The 22143-nt window shown below is 38.6% G+C and overlaps 1 protein-coding gene across 9 annotated transcripts in view; it reads left to right on the top strand.

Annotated features, from left to right (window-relative positions):
• ehbp1 (EH domain binding protein 1) overlaps positions 1 to 22143 on the top strand; it is a 127594-nt gene that overhangs the window by 94457 nt on the left and 10994 nt on the right. For 8 of the 9 annotated variants that reach the window (XM_057343278.1, XM_057343276.1, XM_057343275.1 and 5 more), the window contains 3 exons: positions 602 to 740; positions 1246 to 1346; positions 5468 to 5594. In XM_057343278.1, the coding sequence (XP_057199261.1) occupies positions 602 to 740; positions 1246 to 1346; positions 5468 to 5594 (367 nt within the window). The remainder of the gene's footprint in view (positions 1 to 601; positions 741 to 1245; positions 1347 to 5467; positions 5595 to 22143) is intronic. The other variant, XM_057343272.1, reaches the window with a different exon arrangement.

Genomic DNA, 22143 nt, shown 5'->3' with positions numbered 1-22143 from the left:
AACGTTTGTCTTTATTAGCTGTTTGGTTCCTGTACATACACCAGTGAGCTAGCATTTGCGCTAACAATGTTTCTCCCACTCAGTTTCAAGCAGTGGAACTTGTTCGCTAATTGCGAACTTTATTAGACGTTTCCTATTATTATTAACATTGCAGATGTTATTCTGAACGCTGTCGTTTCGCTTTCCAGTCTGCTTGGCTTATTGGGCCCAGCACATAATAACACATTTCAATATTGCGGTGATTGGAAGCGGCGGCGAGAAGCCACTAACACGTGTTCGCTTCCAAGACAATAGTGCTTTTAATTTGCATAATCTGAATACATTTTCTGGCTCAGGTTTTGTTGAAAGTAGACTTAATTGCCTTATTTTCTTTGTGCTTGCAAGTTAATGTGGGACTCAGAGATGTATGCTGCAGAACCTATTTTCAACCGTTCTTCAGGCGTGGCACTCCATCGTTAAACATTTCTTGGTCATGTGTGTCTAATTTATCTCTCTCCTTTAATGTCAACTAGCATCTGAAGCAACTTTTATTCAAATGACTCTGCTCTACTTTTAAGTTCGCTGCACTTTTTTCTTTCTAAAGTTTGTTTTTTATTTATAGAATAATGCAGATGAGCTGAACGCAGAGCGTCTTCGCAGGGCTACAGAACGTCTGCGCAGTCCTGTCGTTTTCCACAAGGAGTCAGCTGTCAGGAAAACGCAGCTCAAATCCTTCAGCCAATACGTAGAGACCAGGCCAGGTAAGGGCCTCTGATGTCACTACCTCTCTATTAAATACATGAATTGACATGAAATGTTGTTTTTATTATATGCGTAAGGAGATCGCAGGCAGAGACGATCATCAAGTTTAGCAGTCATTACACAAAAATATCTGACTGCATAATTTTGCGGTTGTGCTATCAGAAGAGCTGTGTAATAATGAATATATTTAATGCATGAAGATGGTCAAGCCTGTAACACTCGGGTTTGTTTTTATATTACATGCAGGTCTTCCAATTAGGCTTAATCTGAAGATAGCACTGAAGTGTCTCTTAGAGGCCTTCAGGAATAATAACAGTTTGATATCAGCTGTATGAGGTGTTTATATATGCCTTGTGATTGCTTTAATGGACATATCAGATCTGAGTGATGTATTTAATGGGCATCTTCTGATAAAGAAAAAAACGTCTTATTCATCTGCCATTTTGCCCAGGTGAGAACGAACTCTATCAACTTTCAGCATCTCATCTTACTTTCTCTTTTCAGAGGTTAAAAGGCATAGATCAGTACCTGAAGAGCTGAAGCGCACGGGCGAGGAGAGAGGGGCTCTGACGGAAATAGACGGACGAAAGCCAACTGAAGATGAAGTACTTCATGCATATTTAAATTCTCTGTCGCCGCTGCTGGTTCTGATGCTGGCCGTGATATAGGGTCATAGTCACACACATGCAGTCATATCTGTGTGAGAGCCAGAGAGTTTTTTTAACACTGATGTCAATCTGTTCTTCCCTAAAGCTGGGGAGTCTGGTCAAATTAGACTGCGGTTCTATGATAATTGTAAGACTTGGAGAAAATTATGAAATGAGGCTGGAAATCCCTCTTTCACACATTTTCTTGAAATAATTTCAGTTTGTCTTGAATCACTCTGTTATTCTCCTTTCAGTATCCCTCTGTATGTATATGCAGTACGCATTTATACGAGTCAAAATCTTCTTAGGGGTAGTAAGAGAATAGCAGTTTTAAAAAGTTATTTTTTTTACGTTTAATAATCATACACCACCCATCAAAAGTTTAGAAAAACCTCCTCATTCTTTGTTATTCCTATTTTACACATTTTATTGTAATAGTAAAGTTTTTTATGGCGAATAGGGCTGTCAAACGATTAATCATGATTAATCTCATCCAGAATAAAAGTTTGTGTACTGTGCGTATTGATTTTGTATATAAACACATACACATACATGTATGTATATATATTTAAGAAATATTTAATGTATTTATTTATTAATATTTACCAATAATTGAAATGATTTATAAACATTTTTTTTTAATTAAATATATGCATGTGTATGTTTTTATGAATACAAAATGAATATGCACAGTACACAGACATATATTATATAAACACAAACTTTTATTCTGGATGCGATTAATCACGATTAATTGTTTGACATCCCTACTAGAGAATTATAGTGAGAAAAAAATAGACCTTAATAGATCTTATGGGTGGTTTTAGCGGCATCAGTATAAACAAACGTTATGTGGCCCAAACTTAAAGGAAAGGTTCACCCAAAAATTTAAATTCTGTCACTATTTACTCACCCTCAAGTTATTCCAAACCTGTATAAATTTCTTTGTTCTGTTGAGAAATAAATATTTTGAAGAATGTTTGCAATTTTCAGTTCTGGGACATCCTTCACTACCATAGTAGAACTTTGTTCTGTTAAACACAAAATTAGATATTTTGAAGAATTTATGAAAGAGTAAAAAGTTCTGGGGCAGCTAGGGCCATTTTAATTTTTTCTACTATGGTAGTCAATAATGTCCCAGAACTGAAAATTGCTAACATTCTTTCAAATGCTAACATTCTTCCAAATATCTAAATATTCTTCTAAATATCTAATATATCCAAATTCCAAAGAAATGTATACAGGTTTGGAACAACTTGAGGGTGAGTAAATGAAGACAGAATTTTCATTTTTGGGTGAACTATCCCTTTAACTTCCGGTAGACCTCCACAAAGAATCAATAACTGTTGAGTAGTTTTCATTTAATTTAATACAATTAATATACAATTAAATATTTATATTAATTAATTAAATATTAATTATTATAACCAAACCCAGACCAAAAGTTAACTTCATCTATAGACCACTTCGTAAAAAGTGAACAATGCTGGTCCAGCGCTGGTCCAAAAGAACTTCCTGTTTTAGTTTTTTAACACTGCATAACCGGGTGAACAGAATACAACCAACAGAAAATGTATAAACAAATCAAAATGTCAAACAAACATCTTTAAGAATTATATATGTACGATTTAAAAAATAAAATAAAAAATGAAACCAGAACTGCTTCTGGACCAATGTTTACAAATCTGCGAAGTGGTGTATATTATGGTTTATTTAAAGTCTCCACGCCGGAAAACAGGATTGAGCTACTGATTTTAATTATTAGAGCGCCACATATATCGAGCCAAAGCAAAGAGAAATGCACCCTGGGAAGAGTGGGACAGATAAAGACAGAAAGAGAGAGGGTCAGTTGAGACCAACTCTGCCCCCTCTCTGTGGCGGGGTTAATGGGTGTTGAACTTGGCCATTACCCAGCTCAAGCTGAATTACCCAGCGAATGATGTTTGCATTAATATAATATATATGGAAATTTCAACACTTAATTATGGCAGAGAGGCGAGGGCAGGGGGAGGGGGCTGATCATGTGTAAAATTGATTCGTGGGAGAAGTATTTGATAGAGCGACGAGGAAGAGGAAGGTGGAGTTTGATGGACAGCAGAAGGAATCAGGCAGAAAAAGTGCTGTCTTGGGGATAATAAAACTTTTTTCCCCATTTCCCTCTTTTCCATTATGAAATAAGGTGCATCAGCACTAAATATATATATATATATATTTCCAGCTATCTGTAGGTTGTGAATTTAAATTAGTGGGCTTTTTCTCCCTCCTCCTTTCCTGAGAATAGTCAGAGTTTAGGTGGGAAGGATGTAGGGCTGCAACTAACGATTATTTTAATTGTCGACTAATCTAACGATTATTTTTTCGATTAGTCGACTAATCTAACGATTATCTAATAAAGATTTTTTTGGATTAATCCTTTGGCAAACTTTGCAAATAAACAATAAGTTCTAGTATTTTCTTACATTATAAAGCAAATCATACTTTTTACTCCACTACATTTTATAAATAAATATTGTTGTTTTAACATTTTAATCCGTGTTTACATTAAAATCACCATCTTCTTTTAATTAAGTAGTTTTAATTTTAAAAGTAAAAAAATACTGATTTTTTATGTACTTAAGTACTGTATTAAAGGTAAAAAAAAATTTTTTTATTGCACTTATGCTTTTTGTTGTTCTTATGTTGTTCCAATTGCTTCCAATTGCTTCCATTGTTTCCCTCATCTGTAGGTCGCTTTGGATAAAAGCGTCTGCTAAATGACTAAATGTAAAAGTAAAAACATTAAAAAATGTGTATATGAAATACTAGAGCATGATATATGCTCTGTATTTTTTTCCTCCAAGTAATATCCGACTCTATTTTCAGTCTCATAATATAATTGAGTAAAAGTAAAATACTACTATCTGTCTCTGTTTATTGTACAAAACTATCACCGTATAAAAGACTCTAATGCAGAGTGGCGTTAAAGCGAGCCCGCGCACCCTGAACTCAGAACGTATTTTAGTAGTCGACGTAATCGACGACGTCGACACGTCGTTGCAGCACTAGAAGGATGAAGGAGAGATTGATGAACGAGTGGAATAAAAGGGGGCTGACACTATCACGCACACTTAGAAATAAGCGTGCAGTTTAATTACTCTGTTTCTCTTTAATCACTGTCTCATCCTTCACTCCCATGAGCCAGAGGCCACGCATGTGCTTGAAAGGAGGAGTGTGTTGACAAATGTGTACATGAGCGTAAATTTGTGCATGTGTGTGGATCTTTTAGATCCCTGCTGATAGGCCCTTAGGCTCTGACCCACCTCTTCCATATATTTTAATTTTGTCTCTCTTTAGTGTCGCTCCCGACTGCTGTCATATTCTGTTATACTGGAGGTCAATTAGCATATGATTGTGTGTGAATGCAACCTTTTGTCTAAAGCGTCACACATGGTCCATAAGTGCATAAATGTTTGCTATTAGCAATAAATAGTAAATACAACAAGTAAATAAAATGACGTGATTGTAAGATTTTATGCAATAGCTGAAATGTGCCGTGGATTATACATTTAATATACAATTGTCTTGTTTTTGATTTTTGATTTTACAGCATGTTACAGGATGTGCTGCATGTACATTAGTAGGCTTAGTAGATTGCCTTTATTATATTAAACTAAATGTTTAAATTTTGTGTTTTAGATTTTATTTTTTTATAGATTTTTATAATTTTTATTTTTTATAATTTATCTAATCCATTGATTCTTATCATTTTATGATTTTTTTTAAATGTACTTTTTTGGTCATAATTTTCATTTTAAAAAATTTGGGAAAAAAATGAACTAGCTTTTATACATATTTTAATAAAAATAAAAATAATTTGTCTGTTTTTTATGGGATTTTTTAACCCTATTTGATGTGGACAACAACACACAGGAAACACAATAAGCAGAAGAAATGAAAGAATAATTGGCTTCATTAAAGCACTACTCACCAGTCATTATGCCCACTGTAGCTAATAAATAGCAAAACCTCTACGAACGCAGGATGTGATGCTTTATTTTCCACCTCTCATCACTCTCCCCCTCTCGTTTGTTCTCTGCCAGCAGAAAGCGTTCAAAGACACCAGTCAGTACGTGGTGGGAGAACTGGCGGCGCTGGAGAGCGAGCAGAGGCAGATCGACACGCGGGCCTCGCGCGTGGAGAAGCGTCTGCGCTATCTCATGGACACAGGTACGCCGCCCAATTACACTGTAAACAGTTTTGGCAAATTGAGCGTTCACAAACTCTTATGGAGTTTGGGAAGTGTGAATCTTTGAAGCCGGGATGTTGGGGCGGCAGCGGGGATATGAAAAGGGGCGGTGAGGATGCAGGAAGGCTCTCTGGGCCGCCGTGATAAGAGAGCCTTCATGGGAGCTGATAACTAGTGCTGATAGCGTCCGCCAACCAGCCACTATTGAACAGTACCGTGCAGCCATGCGCAACAGAACCCCATATCTGGCCTTCAATGATATGCTGTAGGAGAGAGAGAGAGAGAGGGAGGGCAGTAGAAAGGGGGATACGGCAGAGGGGTAAAGGGTGAAGAGGCGAGGATGAAAAAAGGGGAGGGGGTGGTGTTTGGGGGCTGGACCGAAAAGGGAACGTTGAAATAATGAAAGACACATATTAATAGATACATGTGCGCGCGCTCTCTCTCACGCATGCTCTATTGCTCTCTCTCTCTCCCCTCACATATACACATATGAAAGGTTGTGGAGCGATCTTGTGTATAGCAGGAAAAAAGGGCCGTCGGGGCTTTGTCAAATGCGTGGAGCTCCGTTTATAGCAAGGCACCTCAATAAGTGAAATTGGAGAATAGCTTCATGCCCATCCGGATGCTGATAGGAAACAATCATTTCTCACAAGGGCAGCTTTGGGAAGTCGGGGGTGGAAAAAAGGAGGGAAAAATAGACGGTTGAATTTGTATGCTTCTCCGTCGCATTGACACGATATCAAGACTATCAGTTTTGTGTTTGCCCAACCTTCCATCCATTTCTCTCTCTCACTTCACACTCACCTGGACCCTGTTGAAGTCAAAGCCATCGTGTCCGTTTGAAGGGGTTTTTTTGCAATGAAATGGGGCTTGAATACCCTAGCAGGGGGAGAACTGTACCAAAGATTTATACACTCACAGACAGAAATAAGAAGCGCTGTTACACACCAGACCACATGTACGAGTCTCACCTTAATGTGCTTACCTGGCTAAGCTAGTGCACGCATTTCAGCATAGCAAACAGGTGACCGTTCTCAATGCTGTTAGGTTCACAAGACTACATGTTCCATCAACAACAGCTTCTATAGCTAATATATATACTCCAAAGTTGTTTTTAGTTTTTATGAAATTACTTTTCATAGGTAAAATGATCGTTTTAGTTTCATTCTGTGAAACATTTCTCCCAAATTTCAAATAGATTTTCTTTTTTGCATTTATTTGCTGAAAATTCAAGTTGGACATACTGATCAAAATAACAAAAAGATGCAATGTTTGCAGATCTTGAAAACAACACAATACAAATGTTTTACACGTACTTTGGGTTAAAAAATAAATAGGCCTGTATGATGGAATAAGCATGCTTTTTTCTTGGATTTTCTTTCACATTGCTGTTGGATTGACTCCTGAGGTTTGCTTTTCTTCAAATGTGGAATTGCCACAGTACGTACAAAAATGCAGATTAAAGGCAAAACTGGGGTGGTCTTTTATTTTTTTCTGCGGCTGTATAAATTTAAAACAAACTAGATTATATGTTAGAGTATTTAATGTACAGTATTTTAAGTATTAAATGCCGTATACTGTGGGTTTTTGTATCTACATAATGTAGGTGCGTGCCATGCTTTGTGTTAAATAAATCAGTATCCGCTTGTTAAGTAAGGAGTACTGTTTCAAGTGAGGGTACCATTTAAACCAACTTTTATGGGCACTTTTTTATTTAATATCCAGAGGTGGGTAGAGTAGCCAAAATCTTTACTCAAGTAAAAGTACAAGTAACTAGAGAAATTGTTACTCAAGTAAAAGTAAAAGTCACTATTTTAAAAATTACTTGAGTAAAAGTAAAAAAGTATGCAATGAAAAAACTACTCAAGTAGTTAGTTACTTAGTTACTTTGTATCTGATTATATAGGCCTACTACATAAAATTAATATTAACGCCAATATTTTAATATTACATTTTAATCAATATTTTTAATTATCATAAACAGATATCTTTGCAATATACTAGAGAGACTAAAGAATAGACAAACACAGAAGAGACAAGCATTTCTGTAAATTTCATCTAGTCCTGATGTCAATGTAGTTTACACAACTTATTTAGAATAATAGACCATGTCAAACTAAAGCATGAACTAAACTCAGAGCATTTCCTAAGATGATCTAGAACATCTGCAGTGCTCTCTTAAATGAAATACACATTTTTGAACAAAGCTCATGTTTTCTCGTGTTGTGTCTAGGGTTGGGAATCGTTTCAATTTTATCGATTCTGATTCCAATTCTGATTCTGCTTATCGATTTCGATTCTTATCGATTCCCAGTTTCGATTCCACAGTTGAAGTAAAACATTTAGATATCAACCTGTATGGTCATTTAGCGTGCTTATTGACTTGTTTGCAAAATATATTTATATATTTATGAGCACCGTTTTGTGTATATTTACACATAGAAACACACCTTTTCTGATTTATTACCATAGTTGAACTACATCATGGTTAAACTGCAGTTACTATAATGCAACTATGGTTAATTTGTGATTCCTGTGCTTTAATGCAATTCTATAGCTAAACTATGCTTACTATAGTAAAAAATATGGATAATTTTCATAAGGGCTTTTTATTGAGATATCAGCAGATCATGCAACGCATGTACTTTTCTGAAAATATGCACACAGGAATTGATAAGAGGAATTCAAATTTTAATCTCAAGTATCCGATTCCTATTCCTTTCGATTCCGATCCGATTCCTAGCCTTTCGATTCCGATTCCAAATTGGAATTGATTTTCGATTCCCAACCCTAGTTGTGTCACGTGTGTGTTGTGAAACGCTCTTACTTGTAAACAAACAGTAAACAGTGAACCACACGCCCATCAACAAGTTTTCTTCCTTCTGTTCTTCAAATGTATATTTCTGCAAGCCCACGTCTCTGTGTCTGACAGGTAACACGCATGTTGCTGTGTCTGACGAACAGGTCGCGCGGGTGCGCGCATATGGCGGGCATTTATCATTGCTGGCAAACAATATGACACATTTGCAGTTTTGATTGTATAGATATAGATTAATATCCACTTCATCCAACGCTCTCTGTGTTCTGCGTGTTCTTAAGTTTCGCGCTACGAGGAGTGAGTAATCCTGCTTCAGATGATTCAGATCGTGCTGCGAACTGAACAAATCATTTGAACTGATTCATTAGCCTATTCAAGTGGTTTTGCCCATTGTTCAATTAATGCTTTCAAAAGAATCGACTCAAAAGAATCGATCACTCGGGAATGCCCGTAAAAAGAGACGACAACCTTGAAATAAACAACGCGTTTTAAAAAGCATATTTAAAATGAAGGAACGAAGGAACGTCAATCAATGTAAGTTATGTAACGAAGTAAAAGTACAGATTTTCTATTAGAAATTTACTCAAGTAAGAGTAAAAGTACACACTTTTAATTTTACTTAAAAAGTACATATTTTCCAAAATGTTACTCAAGTAAATGTAACGAAGTAAATGTAGCGCGTTACTACCCACCTCTGTTAATATCACACATTTACGTGAAACGTCACGGTGTGCACTACAGGCTCATAGAATCTCCAAAATCTATCATTTAATCAATTGTAAAAATGAACTGCTGGACATCTGGGATTTTGTTAGGAAGATAAAGGTTAGGATTGTGTTTTTTTTCCCCGATAGTTTTACTGCAAACAATCAGTGTCTGTTAGCATTTTATGTTGTTTGCCTATGGCATCTGATAGAGCCTTTGGACCGGAAATGGTATATGACCTTCCTTCCTTGTGACTTCAGGCTTAACATGCGGTTTGCTTTATTTACTAAACAAAATTCTTACATATTTATGTATATAAGACATACACCTATATATAAAAATATCAAAACAGATATACTGTATATATATAATACAATATATAAAAGAAGTTATAGAAAAGTCAAATAAAACTAATTGTTACACCCCATCCCCCTCTCATTATTCGCTCTGCTTTAGTCTGCTGGGGTTTTTTTGCGTTTGTTTCCCAGATGAATTCACAGTAATTGGGCTGGTTAATTTATTTACTGTGCGCAGTTCACAGCACATTAAAGAATGGAGATAATTGAACACGAATTGTCAAGTGTCTTCTGATATCAGGCGTATTACAGAAGGGAATGCGTATAAAACTCTATTTCCATGCAACCATTGTTTATGGTAATTAAGTACACAGATGTATTCCTTGGTTGCCTTCCAAGCTTATGGCGACTGCCATTGTTGTCTTCTATTAATATGTAATCAGTAAATAGTTTAATTTTCTAATCTGTAGTTGGAGAATTCGCATTCTAACAGCTCTTAATTATGGCAGAGTCCTAATGATGCAGCCGCTGATGGACTAGAAGTGCTGTGCGCACGGGGGAACAGCCAGGCCTGCGGTGGCTCCCGCCTAATGAACTTGTTATTCCCACACCAGAGGGAGCAGTGTCCTACACACACACTCGCCAGCAGCTCAGCCAGCACCTCTGTTAGCCACATGCCCGGAATTACGTCTGAATGTGTTATTGTCACACAGATTTCGGAACATATCAATTTTGAACCTATTACCAAATCGAAAGCGAGGTATTCACACACTCGCCATTCTGTCCTGGGCACAATGCCTCGCCAAAGCGCATTGAAATTTTTCAGTGCGCAGCATTGAAACGCGTGTAAATGTTATCTCCGCGGCTTTTGATACTATGCAACCCCGTGAATGCATCTGCCTGACATCTGCTCAACATGCATTTATGCACACATATGATTTTCAAATTGCTTTATAACCTGCAACAATGAACGCAATTATGAAAATAATGGCATTTAAAGGCGCTTCAAACCCACACACCTACAGAGTCCTCGATAAGAGATTTTAAAGAAGCACAGAGGGAAGAATGAGTTTTAGGTGAGATTAACATATGTTTAAAAATTGCACTTGAGTCTGATAAGATTGACACAGGTTTTATTGCATGCTAATCCTTCCTCTTTTTCTCCGCCGCGGTCACAGAAATTCATACAAGACGGATATCATCAGCTTAATGTAGTTTACAGACAAGCCATTGCATTCCGCGCTGGGAAAACAAGACATTTGGTGGCGTTAGAAAAGGTTTGAGGTTTGTTTTTATTGGTGTCTTTTGTTTAGAACCTTAGACTTAAGAACGCCATTTTTGTTTATAATTTTATTCCTTTTCCCCCCTCAGTTTTCCCACATTAGTTCTCCATGCCCACATTCCAAGGCAGCGGTGGTCATGCAGAAATAATTGCTCGAGTGTCTGCGTTTATAGATCTCCGCTCCGCCAAGACTGAAATGGAATTGCTTGTGTTGCTAAGGCAAGATGCTTGTAACCATCCCCTTAGTTTGACTAAAGATTTAAGCTTGGCTACGTGAGTCGCATAGGGAAATGGTCTCCAAGCTCAGACAACAGCTAACAGCTAACACAGCTTTAAGTATATTATCAGGCAAGTTCTTTCAGAAACGTATTGCTAAAGAAGCTTAACATTAATTATTGTAACTTTGGGAAGATTACATCCACAGCATGCTTGTAAGCGGTGGCGTACTCCTCTTGACCTCCTATGCAAGAGCTTAAAGACACTAGAATGGCATTTCAGCAGCATTAATAGGATAACCAGTATAATCTTTCCACAGTAAGAGAAGGAAAAGTGTTTAGAACATAATACTCGCCCCAGTTCTGTAGACGAGACGGGTTTTGAGATGTCTCCTGCATTCGGCACTCATCGGTAAAAATAATTCGGCACTCATCGGTAACTCTCGCTGTTCTCTTTCTTCTGTCCTCACTCTCCCTCTGTCCTATTATTTCTCTTCCCTGGAATTTGCATGCTAGTTCGGTACCTTGTCTGTTATCATTTTCAAGACCAAGGACCTCGTCTAGCCTTCCTGGCAGGCGTGCACGGCGAGAGGCGGAAAGTAAGGCCGGAGTCAAACGCAGGAATTCGGCTCATAAGGACGGCTTTTATCGGCACGACCAAAGGCCAGCGGTTGATCTGGAAGGTGAATGTCTATTCAGGTTCACTGACGGACTGTGTGCTCGTCTTCAAGAGCTGGTTAACATCAGAATGGTCCATTTCTCGCTGCTGCTGTTTTTTCGGCCTTTGTTCCTGCCGCTTGTTTTATTCTCTCCGGACCTTTACACGCAGATCGCCGTTGTGACCTTTAGTCGTAATTTATTCATATTGTAAGACATTGGTGGTGTATTCAAAAGTCTAAATAAGGTCCGGTTTATTGGAGTTTTAGAACGGTCAATACAAGAAGGAAAAATCCTTACATCAGCGACATTCAATTTCTACGGCTGTTTGGGTGTTCAGAGAGCAAAAACAATTTAATTAGTTAAGTTGCATTGACTTCACATTCAAACCCCCAACCAGCACCCCTCCCTCCAAAAGCTTTTCCCAGATGTGAAGAGGGTTTTTTTGGTCCGGTGTCAGGCTTTCAAACATTCTTTAACAGTTGGATGAAAGGGGATTTTAAGGAAGATTAGAGAACGGGATCCTCCAGGCATTGTCTGAGAATCTTAAGATAAAACGCACGGGGTGGATAGTGTCTTAGGGGGGTAGGGTTTGTTGGTTGCTGGAGATAGGGCCTGCATTGAGAGACATGTAATTTATATTTTTATAACGGCACGGAAATTACACCGAGTCGGGTCCCTCTCTACCCCCTGTTTGTTTTCTCTTTTACGCTTTCATCCGTCAGAACCCCCCCCCCCCCCATGCGTTATGCAGTGGCCTTGCTGTCCTCTAAATTGCTGGTGTGAAGTTAAGTTAAACGCTGCTACATGTGGCATTGCAGGCAGGCAGTGATATGCCTGATTAACATTTTCAAAAGGGGCACAATGATGGCGCTTATTATAATCTCCCCTTTATTGAAGCATCTTGAGGCCTTTTCATCTCTCTCTCTCTCTTTGACTGCCGTTCCAGTAAGACCCAGCCAAACGCAGCTAGTGCCATGCCACTGCGGCTCCATGCGCGCAGAAAAACACAGAGTCGCTCTCCACAACGCCAGCCAAGACCTCGATGATCTGCTGGGCTCTTTTGGTTCATTTTTTGTTGTATTTTTGTGTCACTGGAGTGTGTGTCTGTCTTTATTTTTATAGGATTTTTGTCTTTATTGTGGAGGAGAGTGAAATGGGATTGGTACGCTGCCCAACAGATTTAAAGTTCATCCCCGTGATCATGAGAGCCCTTTTATTCATTGTGCGATTGTTATAATATATTTGTTGTAAAAAAAAATGGTTTTATATTGTTAGGTTCAGCTAGGTAATTTTTTTCCTTTAACCTCTGGAAGCCTACCAAAACAGTTTGTGTGCACGGGACTGCGTTTGCATAATTGATCATTATTTGGTTTACAAATTGTCTCCTGACAGCATGATTGAATTTCAGTCATGCACTTGATTAATAGACCTTTTCATATGGAAACTGATTAAGTCACACTTTACAATTAAGTGTAATGACCTGGGGTTGGCCTGTAATTAGGGCCATTCACTTGCTAACTGCCCTGCTATGCTAGCCCAGTTGTTGTTCATTTCCCTTTGTATGGCCCTCTCTAGGCTACACATTCCTTTAACGTACTACCTGAACCTTATCAGCACACAGCCTCTTCCCCAGCCCACCTTTAGCATGCTAAAACACGCTAACGACACCCAAAACAGCTCATTTAAGCTAATGGAAATGACCATTTAAATGCTATTGTTCTGCTGTTAGCTGCTTAGCAGAGATGAAGAGATAGCAAAGGAAGACACTTTTACAGTTACCATAAGGAGGAGACTCATTATCAACTTATCCTGAGGAGAGAAAGATTAGAAATAGGAGGTTTAGAAGGGGGGAGAAAAGAAAACGCCAGAATCCACAACGAAGATGCGTGGAGGGCGGCTAATAGTGTTAGCACATCCATTACTCTCCTCGGCTTAATTCATTAAGCAAATTGGGCAGGAACCGCATTGGCCTTGTTGAAATACGTGCAATATGACACTGCTCAAATTTGTTCTAACACATGGCCCGGGGAGACGAGTTGTCCGCTCTAATGGGGGAGGAGGGGCAAATTATGCAAAGTCGCACCGCGGGAGGGAAATAACTACAACACGGAGGGAGTAGTGTAGAACACCTCCGCTCTGAACTAACCTCATTTTCCTCTGCTCCAAGCTGTGCCACATTCCTCGTCTTCTTTCGGTTGTGCCTTTTGGCCTGGTGTTCGCAATCTAGTTTAGCAAGTGAATGTAGCGGTAGCTTCTTTATATGATATACTGTACCTTGGCATTATATAGTATTCCTAGAGGCTTTCAAAGCAACAACATAAACAGACGTTGCAGCGCATGCATGCTTTTGTGGCCCTAACTTAACTTCCGATTGACATCCGTATAGAATAGAGTCCCTGGAGATTATTTCTAAAAACAAGCAAAAGAAAGTTAATTACATTAGCTAGCAATTTAAAAGTAAGTCTTGCCAGTATTATTTTGGGTTACCAGTAGAGAAACCGTTACTCGACTGAACTTAAATCTGACAGTAAAACGACCCATTCAACAAATTGTTTATTTAATACAATTATTATACAATCAAATATTAACATAAATGAATATTGTTATAAATTGATTAAAATATAAATGGTCATATTATTAGCCACTAGCCAGGCCGATAAACAAACACAGATCGGAAGTTAACTTCGGGCCAGGCGCGTGCGTCTGATAAAACCGTCTATAGCTCAACTGGTTGAGCACGGTGCTTGCAACATCACAGGTTCAGTTATAGGGAATAAACGAACTCTACATGAAACTCCGAATTAAGTCTTTGAACATGCACATTGTTTTGGATAAAAGCATTTGTCAATGTTTAAATGTCAGCGTAAGTGTTTGACATACTGTGTTATCATTTTATAACACAAAGTTTTTAAAACACTTTTGACAGTCTTATAAAAGATGCAAGTCTTCGGGGCACAACAGATGTGTTTCACTCATCACAACTGTTTGCTCAGTACTTGCCATTTACTTGAAAGACAGATTAAGCAAATAAAAGCAAATCATATGTTAGGAAGAAAAACATTCTGCTGTTGACAGGATCTTGCTGCTTGTGCTAATTTGTCGTCTCTACAGGTAGCCGCTCCAGCGTCTCTCACGGTTTAGTGTGAATCTAAATGGAGAGTTGCTCAAGCTCTGATAACCCCCTAGAATTTCACACCTCTTAGTATGTAAACAGAGGGCCCTAAGTAGATGCGATAACAGATATAGTTTTAAACGGCTGCAATCTGTGCTTAACGCAAACGAAAGTCAGTCTTAAAGGGATACTTCACCCAAAAATGAAAATTCTGTCATCATTTACTCACAAGTTGTTCCAAATATGTATTCATTTCTTTGTTCTGATGAACACAGAGAAAGATATTTGGAAGAATGTTTATAACCAAACAGATCTTGCCCCCATTGACTCCCATAGTAGGAAAAATTACTTTATCATTTTTTTTTGTTCTGTTGAACACAAAAGAAGACATTTTGAGGAATGTAGGACAGCAAACAGTTCTGGGGCACTTTTGACTACCATTGTATTTTTTCCTACTATGGTAGTAATGGGGGGGGGGATCTGGCTGGTTATAAGCATTCTTCCAAATATCTTTTTTTGTGTTCATAAGAACAAAGAAATGAATACAGATTTGGAATAACTCGAAGGTGAGTAAATGATGACAGAATTTTCTATTTTTGGTGAAGTATCCCTTTAACTATCAGGTTTACAAAAATCCTTGCGTTTTGTTTTGAGTAAAATGCACTGCCTCCTTCATTATTGGCTAGTGTTGACTGATGGTATGTTACTGTAATCCAAAAGATATAAGATGGTCGTATTCATAATTATTATCTGTACATCGGATAAACTTAAATCATGAAAAGCCTTAGATTCATACTATTTTTGTAAGAAAATACACAAGGAGTGGCCCATTTGTGACCATTTTGTTTTAAAAGTTGAAATCGGTTGGGTGCAGTCAACTTTACGCAGTTAGTTTTGCTTTCAGGAGGAGCAAGAGATGGCGGCATGAATGCAACCCGCTTTTTCCATTTGGTTGTGTGGAGATTGTAAGAAGCTTCATGCAATCACAGATACATATGTATGTGCTCACAACTCCCTCCTGGAAAGCACCTTTTTACATGTACATGTCTACTGGGGTACCAAATCCCCCCCGCCCCGGCAAACAGGCCTCCCCTCGGTCAGCTAATCAGTACCTCGGCTAGATGCATTGACACTGTGCAGATGTATTTACATTGGAATAGGAGAATCAGGGGATCCTAAACTCAGGCATCGAAGTTAAAGAAAGAGAATACCCAAGGCCAACAAATAAATGAAAGTTTGCTCAAATCCGTGAGATAATGGGGTCTGTGTTCAGACTTACCACAGTGGAGAGATAAACACAGGGATTACTTGGGGGTTTTGCATCAGTTGTTTTCTGCTGGGTGGCCTTACTTGTCAAAAAGGGGGAAAAGGGGAGAGAGAGAAAGAGAGAATGGAGAAAAAAAAACGTTTAACGCAAGGACATTCACATGGCACATTGAGAAAAGAAGTACGGCTAATTCCATCAAAGCAAGAGAAATCGGCCATTAATTTATTCTGGTCTCTCCCTCCCCTGTAGCTATTGTTGCTTTGGTTGTTGATCATTTCGGTAACATCTGGTCATTCCTGGGTCTTTCTGGAAGGCAGCTAGCATCAAACAGTCGACCCCCCCCCCCAAAATGATTGAAAAATGACTGTTGTGTCTTGCTGATGGTTGGTAGGAATTGGTAGGATCTACTGTGTTCTCTGGGAAAGAATAAATATTTTTTGTAACCTTTCAGAATAGAACTCAAATAAAACAGAAATATCACTGCAACGTATCATGCACAGAAAGTTGTATTCAATACCTAACATCTATTTTGCAGAGTGGACGATGCTTGTTATTATATATTAGGAAAGATGGAGATATTGAGCATTTGAATCAAGGGTTTTGTGAAGAAGCAGATTATGACTTCCGTGGCGACTCCTTCCAGCTTTGGGGAAATGAGCTGTTGACATTCTTCAGGGTCATCATCCTAGATAGCAGGCCAACCAGCAGGATTTTCCCGATAAACCCATCCAACTAGACCTTTATCCATTTCACTACGACAGGGAAAGGCACAGGCGAGATGGAAACATGTAACGGTTAACACTGATGGTTTGCTCGTTCCATCAGAGCTGGAAGCATTTTATTCAGACATGATTGATACAATCCTTTTCACTGTGACTAAACCTACTTTACTGCTATGTATTTATTAAAATATTTTATTTTAAAAGAATATATATGTCGCATGGGTTTCATGAAAATCTAAAGCATTGTTACAATATTGCTTCAAGATTTGATATATATGGTGTAATTCACACACATTTTTTAGTCAATGGCTAGAGGTCAGCATTTCTTGCATAAATATTGCTTTACTGCATATTCAGAATTTTGCAGATTGTGGACCACTTCAACAGAAATGCGAAAAAGAGGATCAGTTTTAAGGATTTAGAGAAATTGAGGATTTCTTTTACGTGTCGTGCGCTAGCTGAATGAAGTTAGTCATGTAGTATTCCTTTAATGTTGGTCTTTATTATGTTTTGTTTTATCAGCTAATCAATTTGCAAATCATACGAAAAGCTTTGCGGACCACCAGCTAGTAGACCGTGGAACACTGTTTTAGAAACACCGCTTTAATCTGTAGTATGATTTTCAGAGAACCGAACCGCTCTGTAGGACGTGTATTTAGAGGAGATTGAATGGCTGTGTGTTGATTCAATACATGTTTGATGGGGACTTTTGAAGACGAATCATTTACCTCTGTCATCTCTTCAAGAACACCATCTTCACACACGAAGCCTGTGTCTGACAACGTTCGAGTCCTCTCCACCTTGGTCGAAATCATTTTTTCCCATAATTCTCTCGTGTAACCTGGGGCTAGCGCAGTTCCCCGTGGTGCGCTAGCCCCGGAGGAAAGACAAAAGCACAATGAAACGGGGAGCTTACCACCAACCGCTCTCACTGGAGCTCTGGAGTAGGGCCCACTATACAGCGCTGCCTCTCCAGTTCTGTCCCAATGCTAATGAGCCGACTCTGATCTTTCCTCTGCTTCCCGTGTTTTCAACATCTTCAAGGACCACATGGCGCTAGCAAAATAAAGACAACCAAATGAGAATTTTGAACGCTTTTTGTGTCAGCGACTCGGCGTCTTTCAGCCAGCTCGCTCATTTAATATTCCCCCCCGAGAAAGAAAGACGAGAATAAAGAAGAAAAGAAAAAAGGTAAAATGTGCAACAAGGAGTTGGAGGTGCTGGAGGGAAGGGGGAGGTGTCACTAACATTCCTCCTCCGAGTTATCGCACAGAATCAAATGATATCTTAATCGCCCAAAAATAAAAAAGAACCGTCACGACCTCCGAATTCTCACGTCGCCGTTAAAACCGACAGCCGAAATGAAACCTATTTGACAAATATCGGGGGGCGATATCTTTGAGCTTCATGATATCACTGACAGCTTCCAAACAAGAGGCGACAGATAAAGGGTGAAAGAGGGCCCGAGTCGAACAGAGACTCCTGCCGGCTGTTCACACACTCCTTTTTAATAGCTGCGTTCTCTATACAGAGGCACAGGCCAGTAGCTCGCATTAGTGCTAGAGACGGCTAGTTAATAGGATGATGTCTTTTAGCTTTTGTTATGAGATTATTAACCGGGATAGGTTTCTGCTCTCATCCCAGCCGCTGCTCTGAGGGCCTGTTGAGCACAAGTGCTAAAGTACGGCGTCCACACATTGTGCCGCGCTTGTATGGTAAAAGGCTTTTAATGAAACACCTTTCGGAGGACTTCACCAGGTGATCTTTTTTTTACCGCTCTCGTCCGCCACTCACCCGGCTTTAATTACCTGAAGTACTCGGCTTTTTCCAAAGGCCCTTGATTCAACGCCCCGTGTTCAATGCCCCCAAAAGCAGGCTTAAAGTGGGTGATAGAGGGAAATGATAGTATTTGTCAAAATACGAATGAGAGAAAGAGGAGAGGACCTCTGGCCCCAGCGTTTCACCCTGAAGGTCATGTTAAGATAAAAGGGTTTTGTATTTTTTAAACCTTGGAACGCATTTATTTTCGTACGAAGATTACACCGATTGTATTTTAGGGTTGAAATATGTTTCGGATCTATTATTTATCGCTTGTTTTATGTTTTGAATGCATTATAACCCTTGCTTGATGACAAACTGTAGTCAGATGTTTGTCACATCAGATTTGTATATGCTGTAGTATTTCTTGTTTGCTGGATGTTACAGCTTACCCACCGTTCTCGTCATCCATGGAAATGTTTGTTTGTCCCTTCTGTCATTTTGCATCATTATTTGTCCCGAGCAGTGTTGTGAAGAGGGCTGTAATTGTTGTTTTGTAATGTAAACTGCCTGTCTTGGCTGTTATGCTCATCGTGAAGTTGAGATAGTGGACAGGCGGCGCAGGGATTAAGCGGCAAGAAATGGACAACACTAGCTGATAGTCTGTCAGTCTGTGATAATGTTTATTGATTAAAAGGGAGGGGGGCATACAAACACAGTTTAATAGAGCAGGAGCCTGTGGACAGATTTTCACAGATTTTAAAATGCATAGTATACGTTTTCTTCCTGGCCAATGTAAAAAAATAGTTCTAAATCGATTACTGATTTTCTGGTAACACTTTACAATAAGGTGCTGTTTGTTAACAATTGGTTAATGTATTAGCTAACATGAACTAATGAACAATACTTCTGCAGCATTTATTCATATTAATTCATGTTAATTTCATCATTTACTAATACATTATTAAAATCAAACGTTGTCACTGTTAACATTAGTTAATGCATTATGAACTAACATGAATAACTGTATTGACATGAACTAACATTAACAAGGATGAATAAATACTGAAAAAATGAAATTGTTCATTGTAAGCTAATGTTCGCTAACTAATAGCACCTTATTGTAATGTGTTACCGTTTTTCTTTTCAGTAATAGGAGTAAAATACATTCCGGTTCAAACATACCGATATTGAACAACCTACGAAATCTATTACGTGGCAATTGTTTGTTTTGCTCCCGCCGCATCACACATGAAGTGAGAGGTGTCTGTGCTGTTAGCCGGGGGAGCGGGGTTGTTTGCAGAGGGACTGTTTGTGTTAACTGCGCTAAAGAGGCGGGTGAGAAAGAAGTATTAAGGTACAGCCTATCTTCTGTCAGCCCCTCACTGAACGCTCAAACAATTACATGAAAGCGCGTATGATAACAATGTATGTATAGCCAAGACTTTTCTGTCATTAAGAGACTTCAGCGATCCTGTTTTCCTCCCGCTTCAGTGTCAATCTGCCCCGCTTATGAATTCTTTCTCATAAGCCGCAAAGCAAGCAGCTGAAGGTCAATAATGCCAGTGGCAATTGAAAACCATTAGTGGATGGGCATCGGGACACTTTGTGGGGAATTAAATAGTAATCTGATTGTTTTCTGTTAATGCACATATGTCGGTGTGTGATAATAAAGTGATCATTCTCTAAACATGATCTAAAAGCTTAGAAATTATTTAATTTGCATGCGATTTAATTGATAATATTTTTAAATTGGTTAATAACATCTTCACCTCAGCATTGTGTATTTTGTACGTTTGAAATGAAAAAGCCTTTCAATTTAGGAGTGATTTTTGAAGATCTCTGTTTTCCACACATCTCTTGTTGCTTTTCAGTCTCTCGATCACCTAAAAAGGCCGGTCCTCGGATAAATAGCAGACAGGGGAAAAGGTTAGTGGTTAACTAGGTTTAAACAAGAGAAAATGTGTTCGGTCCATTTTGAAACTAGCGATGGGCGTCTTAAAGGACAATGGCCCAGGCTTTATCCTGAGATTAGGTATTGTGGTTAAAGTTAAACTACCTTCCATCAGAGCGGCGCGAGGCGAGCGCGGCCCTTTTAGCCCACGCTAACAAGACTTCTCCACATTGCAGAGCCACTCAGAGTAATTAAATCAATCCTTTTGTACTCGCCGCTCTCTCCTTCAGTGACGAGAGAAGATCTGATTATTGTCTTCATGCATATTCAAAATGACTCCCTGACTCTCCCTTAATGAGCTTCTTCTCAATCTCCTTCATCATGGTCTTTCCAGCCCCATACTCAATTTTTACTTGTTTTTCTCTCTTTGTGTTGAACTTCTGACACAAAAAACATTGGACACAGCTGTCGGCAGCAGAGACCGAACAGGCGAGGAGCGTCAGCACTCTTCAAAAAATACATTGTAAATGTTCAAAAAGTGACGGAGTGGCGGAGGAGTGCAGATCTTCCCCTTCAAACTCCGATAGACAAATTGGATTACTGGGTATTGGATTAAACAGAAAACGGGTGGATAAGAAATGAGACGAGCTTGCTGTGATCACAGGGTTTAATATATTTATTTTCTTTTTTCTTTTCTTTATGGCCTCTTCTCTCCACCCCCGGCCTGTTTTTTTCTTCTTGAGTAAAGACACCCAGCTCTTAGCAGGGCTCGGGATTAATTTGTAATTGTTCTGGTTTTTTAATGCTTTAGAAAGATTTTTATCTAAATCAAATGAAGGGGAATTTTGTAATTAAACAAAATGCCAAGCAAAACAATCCCCCTGTTGTGGAGGTTTACTTCAGAGTTATTTAGTTTTTATCATTCAGTCAATATCTAAATAAGGTTCTAATTCAAACAACAACATTAAAATAACAATTAATTTGCAACATTTTGCCTAATTACATGCCTTGAAAATGAAAAACAATCTGTGTTCATATTTGGCCAGTTTTGGAAGATTTTGTTCACTTATATTTCCCAATATTAAGTTACTTAATTGATATTTTTAAAAACCACACTCTTCACTGAAGCTAAATACCATTTGCTCTATATTTGACAAATTAGCGCAGATTAAATTTTTTTAGATGAGTAGATGTCAAATATACAGACAATTTCACTCAAATATATTTTACGTACAAGTGTATTGGGTTTTGTCTTTTGTACTGTTGCTGTTAGTAAATAATGACTAAAGGTTAGCAGGAAAGCGGGGCAGATTGTGAAATGTGTGAGGATTTCATTAATGCTATCTGGTTTGAATGCAACAGTGGCTGAGATGACTATCTTAATCTGATTTGGCTACAGAGGCCAGATCACCCTGCCATGGACACAGGCCTCAGGCCCAGCAGACGGGTCTCGCCCCTGTTGCCTGCTAGTGCACGAATGTGTGGACTGTTGGGTGTGTAAGTGTTTCGCTCTTGTGTTTTCAGTTTCCGTGTTTCTTTCCATTCAATGCTGATTTTGGGAGTGCTCGGCTAAACTAGAGGAACAGGTTCTGTTTATTTCTTATTATATTTAATTTGTTGTTCAGGATAATATGAGTAATAAATGCACCATCAAAAGGTTTTTGAAAAAATTATGCTCATATAATTAAAGTAAGTAGTTTGTTTTATTGCTTATTTGTGTTTTAAAAAGGATCATTAGTGTGTGGTCTAAAAATGTGATAATCCTTTATTTTATGAGTTCATGTATTGTCTGCACAATATA

This window comes from Triplophysa rosa, linkage group LG10, assembly GCF_024868665.1.
Source record: "Triplophysa rosa linkage group LG10, Trosa_1v2, whole genome shotgun sequence".
Lineage (NCBI taxonomy): Eukaryota > Metazoa > Chordata > Actinopteri > Cypriniformes > Nemacheilidae > Triplophysa > Triplophysa rosa.
Note: the sequence above shows the minus strand (reverse complement) of the source record. Positions and strands in the feature narration are given on the sequence as shown.